The 12,514-nt window shown below is 41.7% G+C and overlaps 1 protein-coding gene across 1 annotated transcript in view; it reads left to right on the top strand.

Annotated features, from left to right (window-relative positions):
• Positions 1-12,514, top strand: part of SNTB1 (syntrophin beta 1) — a 113,629-nt gene that overhangs the window by 86,950 nt on the left and 14,165 nt on the right. Inside the window, exon 4 of the mRNA XM_041407606.1 lies at positions 12,034-12,173. Within this exon, the coding sequence (XP_041263540.1) occupies positions 12,034-12,173 (140 nt within the window). The remainder of the gene's footprint in view (positions 1-12,033; positions 12,174-12,514) is intronic.

Here is a 12,514-nt window from a genome sequence, read left to right as displayed (position 1 = left end):
TGTATTTTAGAGTAATCTAGATAAAATAACATGGCACAGCACTAAAGCCATTTGTCCTGTGTGGCTAATTTAAATCTCAGCATAGGTAATTGCCAAGTGCAATATTCTTTATTTGTCTTCCTTCTGTTGAATATTCATAATTTCTATTAACACATGGCCTTCAATATTTTCTTCTTTTTTTTTTTTTTTTTTTTTTTGGTAGATAGTAGATTAATTAAAAGAGTTGTTGCTGTAAATGCCTGGGCTGTGATCTTGCCTGGTCTTGTAATATAAACAGTATCAGATCTGGGAAAGTCATGCCTCTTGGGAAGTTGCAGCTCACATCCTGGCTATAGGTGGCAACTTCGTAGCTTGAGTACTTTTACTTTAGGGACATTTCTTTGCCTGCATCTTCTGAAATAAATAGGGTTTATGAAAGCTGAGCTCTCATTTTTATTGTATGTTCCTAGCCACAGAGAAGAGCTTGAAACTATGGAATGTCAGCAAAGCAAAAAAGGCTTGATGTATCAGCAAGAATTAAAAATGTATTTTAAATACCAGGCAAACCTCAGACTGATTTTCAAGCCCCAGTTGACATCCCCAAGGGAAATTTGGCTGACTGCAGTTGGTAACAGTGCTTTCCTATTAAAGCTGCCTTGCCAGTTATTTTTGCATCATTAGGGATATGTGTGTTTCTCTTCATGTGCCACACAGCTAGTGGTGACAGCTGGCCAGCAAATCAGAGCCCAGTGACAAACTGCAGTCATCCTCTAGCTCTGAACTTCCTCTCCTGCATTCTTCCCACTTTCCCATTTCCTCTGTGACCATTGCTCTCCTGGAATTACTTTGGCAGAGTTACAGAAAAGACCATCTTAAAACTACTTTTAGCTAAAAAAGCAAATTCAAGTTTTCTGTTAGTCTCCCAAGCATGTAAAGATACCTGAACTCACAGTAACCCCAGGACCACAGTGGCACATGCTCCAGTATGGGCAAAGATTGCCTAATGGTGAAACAGGCCTAGGACTACCGTAGAGTAGCTGAGGATTTCTGTCAGGAAAGTTTTTAAAGAGCAGGCTAGACAAATCTTGAGAACAAAGGCTGTCCTCCCCTGAGCAGTGTTCATCTTTCAAGTCATCTAGGAGGTTCCTGGAGTGACACAGCTGGTGGGGGAGCTAGTTCAGGAAGGCACCTGACTGGACCTGTTGTTTGGGAACGGAGAAGGACTGGTGTGATGTGGTGTTATCATGTCATGTCATGTCATGATGTGATGTGGTGATGTGATGGCTGGAGGCTGTCTTGGGCACAGCGATCACAAAATGAGTTTTCAGTTTTTGGAGAAATAAGGAGGGGGGTCAGCAAAACCAATAGCGTGGGCTTTTGGAGGGCAGACTTTCATCCACTTGGGAGACTGGTTCAGAGAACCCCTTGGGAAGCAGCCCTGAAGGGCAGAGGAGCCCAGGAAGGCTGGACAGTGTTCAGGAAGGAAATCCTAAAGGCACAGGAGTAGACCCTCCCTGTGTGCTGAAAGATGAGCTGGTGGGGATGAAGATGAGCCTGGCTGAATGGGGAGCTTTGACTGGAACTCAGGACAAAAAGGAGAGTTTATGACCTTTGGAAGAGGGGATGGGGAACTCAGGAGGAATAAAGGATGTTGTGAGGTTATGCAGGGAGAAAACTACAAGGGTGAAAGCCCATGTAGAACCTAACCTGGCTGCTGTGATAAAAGACAATAAAAAATGTTCCTATAAATACATCAGCAAAAAAAGGAAGACTAAGGAGAGCCCTTATTGGAGGTGGGGGGCCACACAGTAACAAAGGATGAGGAAACAGCTGAGGTATTTAAAGCCTTCTTGTCTCAGTCTTTAATGGTAAGACCAGTTGTTATTTGAGTACCAAGCCCCCTGAATTGGGTTAATGATGGGAATTGATGCTCTTAGAGGTCTTTTCCAGCTAAAACATTGCTATCTTTAGATGGCTCTATGATTCTATCTTCAGCCCTCTTTCTATGAACCTAAGCATTCATATTTCTGAACCAGTGACTGGCTTGGATGGATTTCTGCCTTCCTCTGGAAGACAGAAAAATTACATGCTCAGTTTTTCAGTGGGGAAAGTGGCACTTTTGGTTAGATACCATTTGTCTTCTGTACAGATTCTTTAGAAAACTAACAAATCGCAAATCAAACAGAACTCTCTGAAAGGGCAAAGATTTTAAATTCACTTTTGTTTTCATTAAGTAGTGAAAGAAAGTGAATTGGATGTTGAATGGAATAGCGGTTCATTTCTTACCTTTACTGGCACCCTGGGATCCACTCATGCCAAGATACACCAGGAAGACCTGCTGGATGTTTTCCCAGCTCTCCATACTGTCTGCCAAGGTGCAGCAGACTGAATACCTTTTGGTGAACAGAGGTCTCTCAGAGCCAGCTCAGCTGGCTTTCTGGGGCAAAAAATAATCCTGCCCATCAGAAAATGTTGGATATGACAAATCAAAATGAAAAGTGCATGTTTAAGTTTCTCTCCCGTCCTCCCGACCCCTCCCCCCAAAAAAACCAAACTGAAACAGGCATGTTGCTTGAGTTTCTTAGATAGCTTGTGGAGGTCTGTCATGATGATGGAAGTACAGACTTTGTAACCATTCTAAAACAGGTTTCAAATAATTGAATGGCTTTGAAGCTGTCAACTAGGTACATAAACAAATCAGGAAAAAAAAAGACAAGTGTGAGGGCTTTTTTGTGATAAATAATAATAAGTAGATTTGGATTCCAAATTGTGATTAATTTGCACCAAATTTTTTTGACATCTGTGGCTGCTCCACATTATTTCAAAATTAAGTGATTTTTTTAAGAATTCTAATTGAATTTTTGCTTTTTTAATAATAATTTTTTAATTCCAGTTGATTTTAATTGTTTTTTGAATTCACTCATTTGCTCGAGGTCGTTAGTTGCATTGCAGCCTATCAGTATTGCTGACTATTGATCAATGACACACAGACTGACATGACACAGTATTCTGGATTGTCCTTCAGACAACATAATAACAATGGGAACCAAACATGTTGTTCTCTCTGTTGCTTCCCTACTATATTTTCTTCCAGCACTTGTGATTTATTATGACCCTTGAGTAAAGTAGTTCAATCTGTCAGTCTTCAAAAGGTACCAGTCATGATGGGCCATTATTTCTGAGATTGAATATTGGGGAAGACAATGTGGTAGACAAAGGCACAGAACATCTCCTGGGACAGATTTCAGTCACTATAGTTTTATGTAGACATTGATGATTACCTGTCCTTCACCAAATAGACGCTGTAATAATTTCAAATTGCATTTTTCATGTTTCAGCCATCGTTAAAAACTGCAAGCTGCTTTCAAATCAAAAGTCCACCTCCAGCATTCACATTTGATTTGATGCTGTTGAAAACTGTTCTTGAACTGATATTTAGAAATCCACACACTTTTACTGGATTGAAAGATGACATGCTTGTATCTTTTGAGGCAATGGGTATTATTACTCATTCATCTTAATGTGGAACCCATTCGATCAGCAGAAGTCAGATTCAATTGCAAATTACAGACCCTTCAGGGACAGTGACTGGATTCTGCACATGGATTCTGCTCTTGTACAATTACCATTATGTCCCACTGATGGTGATGTACTTCCTCAAAAAGTGCTTCACCTTGACTTGCACAGAGCGCTCTGCTCACATCACAGCTCCAGCACACAGTAACCTGCAGGGCATGGCAGGGATCAGTGGCTGTTCCTGGTATCCTGGAGCATACCTGTTTCCCCAACCACTAAGTAACAATATCTGTTCTTGGGCAGTTGCACAGCAGAGGTGGTAGAGCTTCCAAAGCCTCCAACACAAAGCAGAATCCCTTTCCTTCTGTGGCTGATCCTTATGTGTAAAATAGTTCCATGGACTGAAGCAGAAGACACCCACCTGTGCTGTGCTCCTTCTTGGTTTTTCACAGGGCAAGCCTGGCTTACTGGAGGAAGAAGACTGCTCCATTTTAAAAAGAAGTAAAGGCTTTTCTCCTAGCACTAGGTTTTTAGTGCTTTGGGGTCCAGTGATTATTTTGGAGACAATACAGCTGCTCACCTCTCTCAAAACTAAGCTGCATCATAGAAGTACAGTTTCTACCACATTTTAATTCTGTGATTTTAATTTAAATATTTGTTAAACTTCAGATAGCTGCTTCAGCAGCTTTTTGGTGATATGTTCATGAGGCATGTTTCAGAAAGCAAGTTTACAGCTACTCTTATGTGCAGTCTGAAGAGCCCAGATACCTCACAAATAAGTTATGCATGCACACACAACAGATCCAAAGGTGTCTGCTAATAGCATCTTCACTTCTATCCTGAATGTGTGGTTGTGAGCATGCTGGAAGAGAGACAGGTTGCTGTGTGAAACACTGTTGCTGGCAGATCAAGCAGTTGCTGACGGGTCATGGAGGTATGTGATTGCCTCCACTTTTACAGAGTTTCTTGCTTATAAATAGCAGGTTTGTACTCACCCCCACTCTTCAGGCTTTCCATTCATTTGTTCAATCAGTGTAAATTATTAGAAAAGCCTGGGGTTAATGGTCTTTCTCTCCCTTTAGTCCTTCCTCCTCCGTGCCTCTTTTACAAGCAGAACTAAAAATGTGACCTCTTCCAGTCCAGGTTTGTTCCCAGCCAAGTTGTCTTTGAAGGGCAGTTGAACTTTAGCTGTCCACTATCTCCTGATGAGCCTCAGTGGCCAGTGGAGCTGTGCTGACCTTCCTGTGTGTCTGACTTACATCTCTGTCCTTGTGACTTACAGGTTGGCCACTGCCCTTGAGCAATGAAATGTCCTCTTACCTTCCCTGCTCTCCCCTAGCAATTTCTGAGAAGCAATAAAAATGAAAACAAGAAAAGATAGCAAAGTGTAGGTTTTTCTGCAGAAGTAATTTGGTTCAACACTATCATTTCAGGAGTGGACCTTTGCTATTTGCAAAGCTTTGCTATCATAAATTACTCCTTTTCTAATTTCACACAGTGCTGCCATGGTCTGAAGTCACTGCTATAGAAGAAAATGTGTTTTACCCAGGAAGCACCAGCATACTTCTTAAACCACAATGGTCAGCTAACTAAGATAAAAAGCAATCAGTGTCCTAACAAATGGTGTGGGGCATTTGCCATCTCCAGTGCAAATTGCCTGTTTGGTTTTCCCTGGAAAGATTCCTGACATTATCAGGAAGTTAGAATCTCCTGTCTTACTGAATAATAGCTCTTACTTATGGACCTTCAAATCCCAACTTCATGCATAGCAGGAAGATTGTGGGTCATGGTTGAGATTTCAAAAATAGATTAATTACCATTTTTTCCCTTTTTGAGTCCCCTGGACTTGGATTTCTGTGTATTTAATCAGTTCCTGTGGATGTCAAGACAACACATGAGGATTTTAAACTTTTCTCATGTTGTTGTGTAATATATTTTTACTTAAGGTAAAGTGAATAAAGTTTATGTGATACTGTGTTTTTCACTCCCTTATGTTTCTTATCTTTAATCTGCTGCAATGGAAATGCAGAGTGTTAGGCTCCATCAAGATAGAAGGATCAAGGATGCACTTCTTATACAGCTCTAGAGGATTTAACGCTCAAGGCAAATCATCCTGAAAACCCTTTAGGAGTGATAACTATTTTCTATTACTACTCTATTCATATTGGTGCAATATTCATGGAACACATGCATGAAAAACTATATGTGAACAGAATTATTATACAAGCAACTTCAACTCAGGGGAAATCTATATGATGACTCTCTGATCCAAATCTGGACTTCTTCAGGTTTTCTTTTGTGGTATTTCATAGACTCACTCATAGAGGAAAAAAACTTCTTCAGTTTTTTCTGGTATTTCATATAGATTGGAAGGATTTCAACCCCCCTGCTCTAAGTAGACCCAACTAGACCAGCATGCTCAGGACCTTGCCTAGTCATGCTGTAACATGAGGGGTGGCTATTCATGGTCTCTCCCAGTATTTGACCACATGGAAGAGGTCTTCCTGAGTATCAGATCAAGGTTCCCCTTGCTTCAATTTGTGTATATTGAATGCCATCCTCTTCCAGTGCTCCTCCAGGAAGAATTTGACTCCATCTTCTCTGTAGTGTGGAAGACATGGGACCTCCAGGCTTGTTTCCCAAGGGCATGGTCTAAAGAGTTATTAGGAAAATTCTAGCCGACTTCATGAAACTCTAAAACAAACTTCTATTGCAAAATTTGGATCAGGCATTCCTGTTTGGCTGTAGGAAAGGTCTCAGATCACCTGCCATTCTTGCATGGGTGAGTTCACAGCACTTAGGTACTTTTCTTGCATTTAGAGGTCTTTGGGTATGAGCCAGAGCTGTTTGAAAATCCCATTAGTCTAGAGACTAAGGACATTGTTTGAAATATTGCTGTGTTGATGTATTTGTGATCATTTTGGCAAAAGTTGGCTTGTGTCCTGTCATTTTAAATGATAATGAGAAGGAGTTCAGACTTGACCAGACCTGTCTTGAGAATGAGTGTCTTGTCCATGCTCAGCAGTGCCTGTAACTGAGGCTGTCAGTGTATTCCTGGGCTCTGGGGCTGGATCAGTGCTGGGGCTGGATCAGTGAGGTCCCTGCTGTGGCTCCCCCCTGACCCGTGTGGCTCTGGCTGCTCTGCACTGGTGCCAGCGCGCATCGCTCTCTGTTCACAGGAGCCAGTGCTGTGCCCTTTGGGGGATTTTCATCTGTGCCCTGACTTCAATCCAGATCTGATAACGGCACAAGCCACCTTTGAGCCACCGCTGAGGTCAAAAAAAGAGAAAAACAAAACAGACACGTTTTCATTAGCTTTTTTTAAGATCCTAAACAACATGCACATTATTTCCTGTTTAAAACGACAGAGTTTAGCAGCAAAACACATCTCATCCGCATGTGGTATGGGAGGTGTTGATATCCCCTGCCTACGGCTGTCACTTACACCCACTCCTGCGTCGCAATTTGCCTCCCATCAAATGAGCTCGCGCAGAGATCAGCGTTGTTGCATATGCTGGGGTTTGCAGGATGTATTTCTGCATCCCTGCTGTTCATCTTGCAAAAACCCTTTCAGTCCCAGCTGTTATTTTCAGGAACTGACAAGATGGTTTCGTTAAATTAATCAGATTTATTCTGAACATGGATGTAACCCTTCATCAAAAGACAATGAAAAGGCAAGAAATACGTAGCAGAACATATCCCAGCCTGTGTCAAATCTGGCTTGTCAGCACAGAGAGATTTTAAGGAAGAGATAAAATAGCAAGAAGACTCTTGATTGCTTCTCCTGTGCTCAGTGTAAGAGGATAGTGTAGGTCTGGGATTTGGGAGGAGGTGTTGGAAAAGGGGGTTAAACAAACCACTTACTGTAAATATAAACTTGCTAACTTTGCAGTGATCTCTGAAAAGAAACATTTTGGATACTTGCTGCAGTGGAGTCTGCTGGCAGTTTATAATTTGTTTACTAAACAGGGAATGTAATTTAAATGTCCCTTTTGATGTAATAAAAATATAAAACAGCTTCTCAGAGTAGACCAAGGCCTCCGATTTAATTATCTGTAAGCCTCACTGATTAAAAGTATATTTTCATTCATTCATGACAGCCTAAAGTGGATAAATAACCAAAATTAAAAGAAAAACCTTTTAAAAAAGGAGACCTGGCAGATGAAAGAGCAAAGGTCCAAACAGTTTGTAGAATGATTTATCTCCACTGTGATCCCCACTATCTTTATGGCAACTAATTATATGTGAAAACTGTTAAAGGTTTGGAAGCTGTGACACCCATTGGAGGAGACAGGGGTCCCCATCACTTCAGGCACAACAAGCTGGCTCCTTTGAAACACTGCTGTGTACCAGGGGAGTTACTCCTTAAGGGTACATTGTGAGAAGTGGCCAGAGAAGCAGCAGGAGCAGAGCAGCCATACAGGTAGTGTTGAGCTTGTGTACCACTTGCAGTGAGTCCTTGATACCACAGATCTGGTCCCAAAGCAAAGCCTGGCACTGCAAAGACACCCAAAGGCAGCTGGAGCTCAGGCATGTGCTGGGTGCGTGGGGTCTGCTGTGTCCCAGCCCTGTGTGTGCCACCCGAGTCCTGCCCTGGAGCGTGGGTGTGTCAGGAAGGGCTGATGGCCAAGGCTAGCTACTGGAATTCAGCAGCTGTTCTTGCACACTTTTGTCTGCCCCCACATTCCTGTCTGTTCCCACTGTGTGTGCCACAGGAGCGCTTGCCACCCCAGCAGAGACTGCAGTGTCCGTGTGGGAACAGAACTCTTCACCTGACTCTGCAGGGGAAGTCGGTGTCTGAGCAAGTCCTGAGCACAGGTCTCCTCTGGTGTCATCCCAAGCCCAGCCATCATGTTATCATACATTTAAAAAATTAGATTTCATCCCTGCAGCACATTAAATGTTTTCTGAATTTGGAAAGGTAAAGCAAAGAAGTGCATATGGGAAAAAAGTAGCATTTCCTCATAATGGGGTGGGTGAGTAAATGAGGAGCAAAGAGGTTTTGAATAGCAAAACCTATTATTCACTGCACTTATTTTCTTAGAAAATGTTCTCCCTTTTCAAGTTTGTGCTTTAAGACTTTGATCTGGGGGCACAGTATGTCTAGGAAACAAATTAAAAAATCAGGTTTGCTTCTGGTATAAAAATTTACAGCTGCATTGACTTTAAATGGAATTTCACGTGGGAATATAAGCAGTGACCCCAGTGACACATAGGGGGAACACTGGTACCTGTTGCTTGGAGGTACTTGAGTAGTGCCCAGAACACCAGCAAAATATTTGCTGATTCATTTTTGTTGTGGAGTAAGTAAGTACTTTTCTGTAGTTCATCTAGAGTTGATCTAACAATTTTGACTTTGAAAAAGAGCTTTGGTTTGAAAAGTTTTTTAGAGTGGATGGTGATTTTGTCTGCAACACAGATCGATGCACTTTGAATTGTACATGTGCAAGTGGGAACTGGAGCGAAGAAACTGTAGTGCAAGTGCCAGAATCCTGCAAAATTCTGGCTAAGGAGCTAGCCCTAATCATTGTCTAAAACCATGCCTCTAAAATGTATCTCAAATGATATTTAAATTTACTCTTACATAGGCATTTAATGTTATCTTTATGGTATGTCAGATATTAAAACCTTTAAAACTTGAATAAATCTTCACTTAGCTGCCCATAAGCAGCATGTTTTTTGCTTTTGTTTTGTAATTTGCTATTATACCAATGCTTGGTATGACACTTGTAGATCTGGATTAATTGCCCATGCTGATTTCTGATGAATGTGCCCTGTAGGCTAATGGTATCTTTTCAGCCTCTCTTCCTCCTTTGTAAAATTTTCTGTTACCATTTACAGGACAGCATGTTCTCTTTGACACCTTCCAGAAGTGCCAACTGCCTGTTGAACAGCATGGCATCAGCTGTTACAGCCTGATCCATACCCTACAAAATAAGGAACAGTGATGTAATTCAAGGTTTTTAAGGAAAGGCAGTATCTTTTATTAGATCAGCTGTTACACTTGGGAAAGAAACAGGCAGGCTTTCAGGCACACAAATCCTTCTTCAGGTCTGAAATAGCAGCAGTGTTGCTTACACCAGCATTCCTCATCAGTGAGGCAGCTATGGTCCCAGTAAGGTTTAAAAACTGTGTTTAAAAGTGTGTGCACTGCATGCTCACTGGGGAGGGCTTCAGAGCAGAGCACAGGCAGACATCATTCACCTCCTCGCCTCTTCCCAGTACACACCTGCAAACCAGGGATACATCCTACAAGGAGAGGTAGTGTAAGGTCACTTGTTCTTGAGAAAAGTCTTCATTACCTTATGACCATACCTTATGGCATCTCCACAGTCACCCTGCTGTTGGGAAGGGCTGAGGTAAAGCTGTGGGCTTCACAGTGCAGGTCATGAACTTCAGGATTCATGCTGGAGGTTCTGTCTCCTAATATTTACAGCTGTCCAGCAAAGAGTTGTGGGACCAGCTGGCAAAATCAGTTTTATTCTCTTTCTTGTAATTCCTTTACACGGAACAGTGTTTCCCAAAGTTTCTGAAGTCACTGTTGACTGATCAGCCAGCTGATAGCAAAACATGTGATTGAAAATGCTACACAGGCAGGATGGTTCTGCAGAAAAGCTGTGAACAGCTTCCCTTAGTCTTTAGATTGCTTGTGGTAACAGATATTTCACATTTATCTTCCTTTTTCTTTTCTGGAAATCTTCAAAAGTATGTACTAAAGTCTTTCTAGTTAAAGAACACAGGTGAGGGTGTCCAAAATTAAATGTTAACATTAACACTAACATTTACTCAATGTTAACATTACCTGTGACACTAATTTCTGCATTGCCATGCTAGGAACTGGGGTGTGAACTGTAGTTAATAGCTGTGGTGTTACGAAGCTGAGGATGCTTTTTGCTCATGTGAATATTTTCATGGTACATGGACTGTGAGAACTCTGGATTTTGCACTCTTTCCTGAGTGTAGTAATAGGTGTGTTAATTCTGTGGCTTCTCTGTTTGGCCCTAAACGAAAATGAACAATTGTGTTTCAAGAAATTGTCACCACAAGAAAACTGTAAATAAGTATTAATGCTTCTGTAGAAATTGAAAGGATGAACTGTTTATGACTTCAAGAGACATGAAAAACCAATAAACAAGTAATGCTGTAAACAGGAACATGATTATTGGAAAAACTTAGTTCAGAGGGAGAAATACATCTTAAAAATCTTAGTTTAAGATCTGGTTTTGGACATTGTGTTCTGATGTAAAGGTGTGTTACATTGCTCTTGAAAGCCCTTAAAAGATTAGAAATTTGTGGGAGCCTGTCTTTTTATAAAATACAAGTGTTTCAAATGTGGTTCTGAATTATCATACCTGAGTGTGTCTTTCCCAGCCTGGCCAAACTTTGATCCCTTTTGTATGTTTCTCCACCCAACAATGTGTCCAGTGACACATGCCCATGGCAAGTAGCTGGCATCAACCACAGAACAGCACAGACAGCTGCTTCTTTATCCCAGAAGAGGTTTTAGTGGAGGAGTCATAAAGACAAGCAGATTCTCTGGTGAATTTCAGAATTTGTTTCATTCCTTTTAGTATCCAGCCAAGATGTTTGTGTTTGAAAGCATGGCCATGAGTATTACTGTGGACCAGTGTTTCTTTTTCTTTATGTGCACCAAAAGGAAAACGATTAGTTCGTCCATGAAAGAGCTTCATTCTTACTTGAAATAAAACTCCTTTCATATTCCCAACTATTTTAGGACACTTCTATGCTGCCAGAGTAGAAGAAGTAAAAACCAGGATCCATATTTGGTCTCCATAACAATAATTGTCTTGCCATGTGAACATCATACATCTAACCTGCAAAATATAACTCCACATCTGGATTCTGCAGTCAGTAAAAGGCTGTGATGCTCTGGTCTTTGGGCTTCTTTGACAGAAAGGTTTGAAATGTGAAGGCAGACCCATCACCAAGTCAGTGCTTGAGAGGAACCCCACATTTAGGTTGGATCTCTTTATAAAGGCATTTCTAAAACTGGAAGACTAGAAGGAAGGAGAAGCAAAAAAGTGAACTGCTGAGGAAAAAAGCATCTACTCCCAAACCACTCATTTTTGCTATCCGTCACTCTTCTTTAATAGTGATGATGTTGCAGCTTTTTTAAACAGAAACAGCAGCAGCAGTGTCCAGGACTCAGGTTAATGTGCCAGCTACACATGAATGGTGCACATTATAAATATACATTTAAGGTCTTTTCATGCATACCACAGCTAACTAACAGCCAGCTCCACCTCAGTGTTCTTCCAGTACTGCATTTATGGAGTAGCCTGTAGTAAAGGAGGGCTGGAAATAGCAGTGCTAATGGTAGCAGCAGAAGACTTTGCATGTTATTCCATTTCTGCTGCATCTGATTATAAATTCAGGTGGAAGATGTCAAAAAGCCAGGGAAGTAAATCTCTCTTGTGTTCATTTTCTCACCCAGACCTTGACGTGTTTATCTCATCTGGCTTTGCATGCTGGTAGCTTTGTCTCTTGTTGTTTCACTGGGAATTTGCTCTTTTCCAGGTGCCAGGAGACAACGAGAAGCACTGGAAGCCAGTGTTAGTGGTTTTGACAGAGAAGGACCTCTTAATATATGAGAGCATGCCACGGATAAAGGAAGCCTGGTTCAGCCCTGTGCATACCTACCCCCTGCTTGCCACCAGGTACCTTTGCTTTTCAATCATGATAGCTTTCAGGAGCAGTGGGAACAGCTGAGTCAGCCAGGAGCAGGTGTAGCTGATACACAGCTGTAGTCACACTTGAACTGTTGTGGTTGGAGAAGCAGGTTCTTCTTCAGTGGGCTGATGTGCTGAGCCTAACTCCTCTCTTCTCCTCCATTTCAAGTTGTGGCTGAAGCTGACAGCCAGAAACTCACTGGGATTTTGGATGTGGCAACTTAGCTTGGATACAAAGACAGGAGTGATGAAAAAGCTGAGAGCTCAATCTCCTGAGATTCCTCAGTGTGCAGACCTGTGAGCTAGGCAGAAACACCCTGACTTCCAGC

This window comes from Onychostruthus taczanowskii, unplaced genomic scaffold, assembly GCF_017590055.1.
Source record: "Onychostruthus taczanowskii isolate IOZ18803 unplaced genomic scaffold, ASM1759005v1 scaffold27, whole genome shotgun sequence".
Lineage (NCBI taxonomy): Eukaryota > Metazoa > Chordata > Aves > Passeriformes > Passeridae > Onychostruthus > Onychostruthus taczanowskii.
Note: the sequence above shows the minus strand (reverse complement) of the source record. Positions and strands in the feature narration are given on the sequence as shown.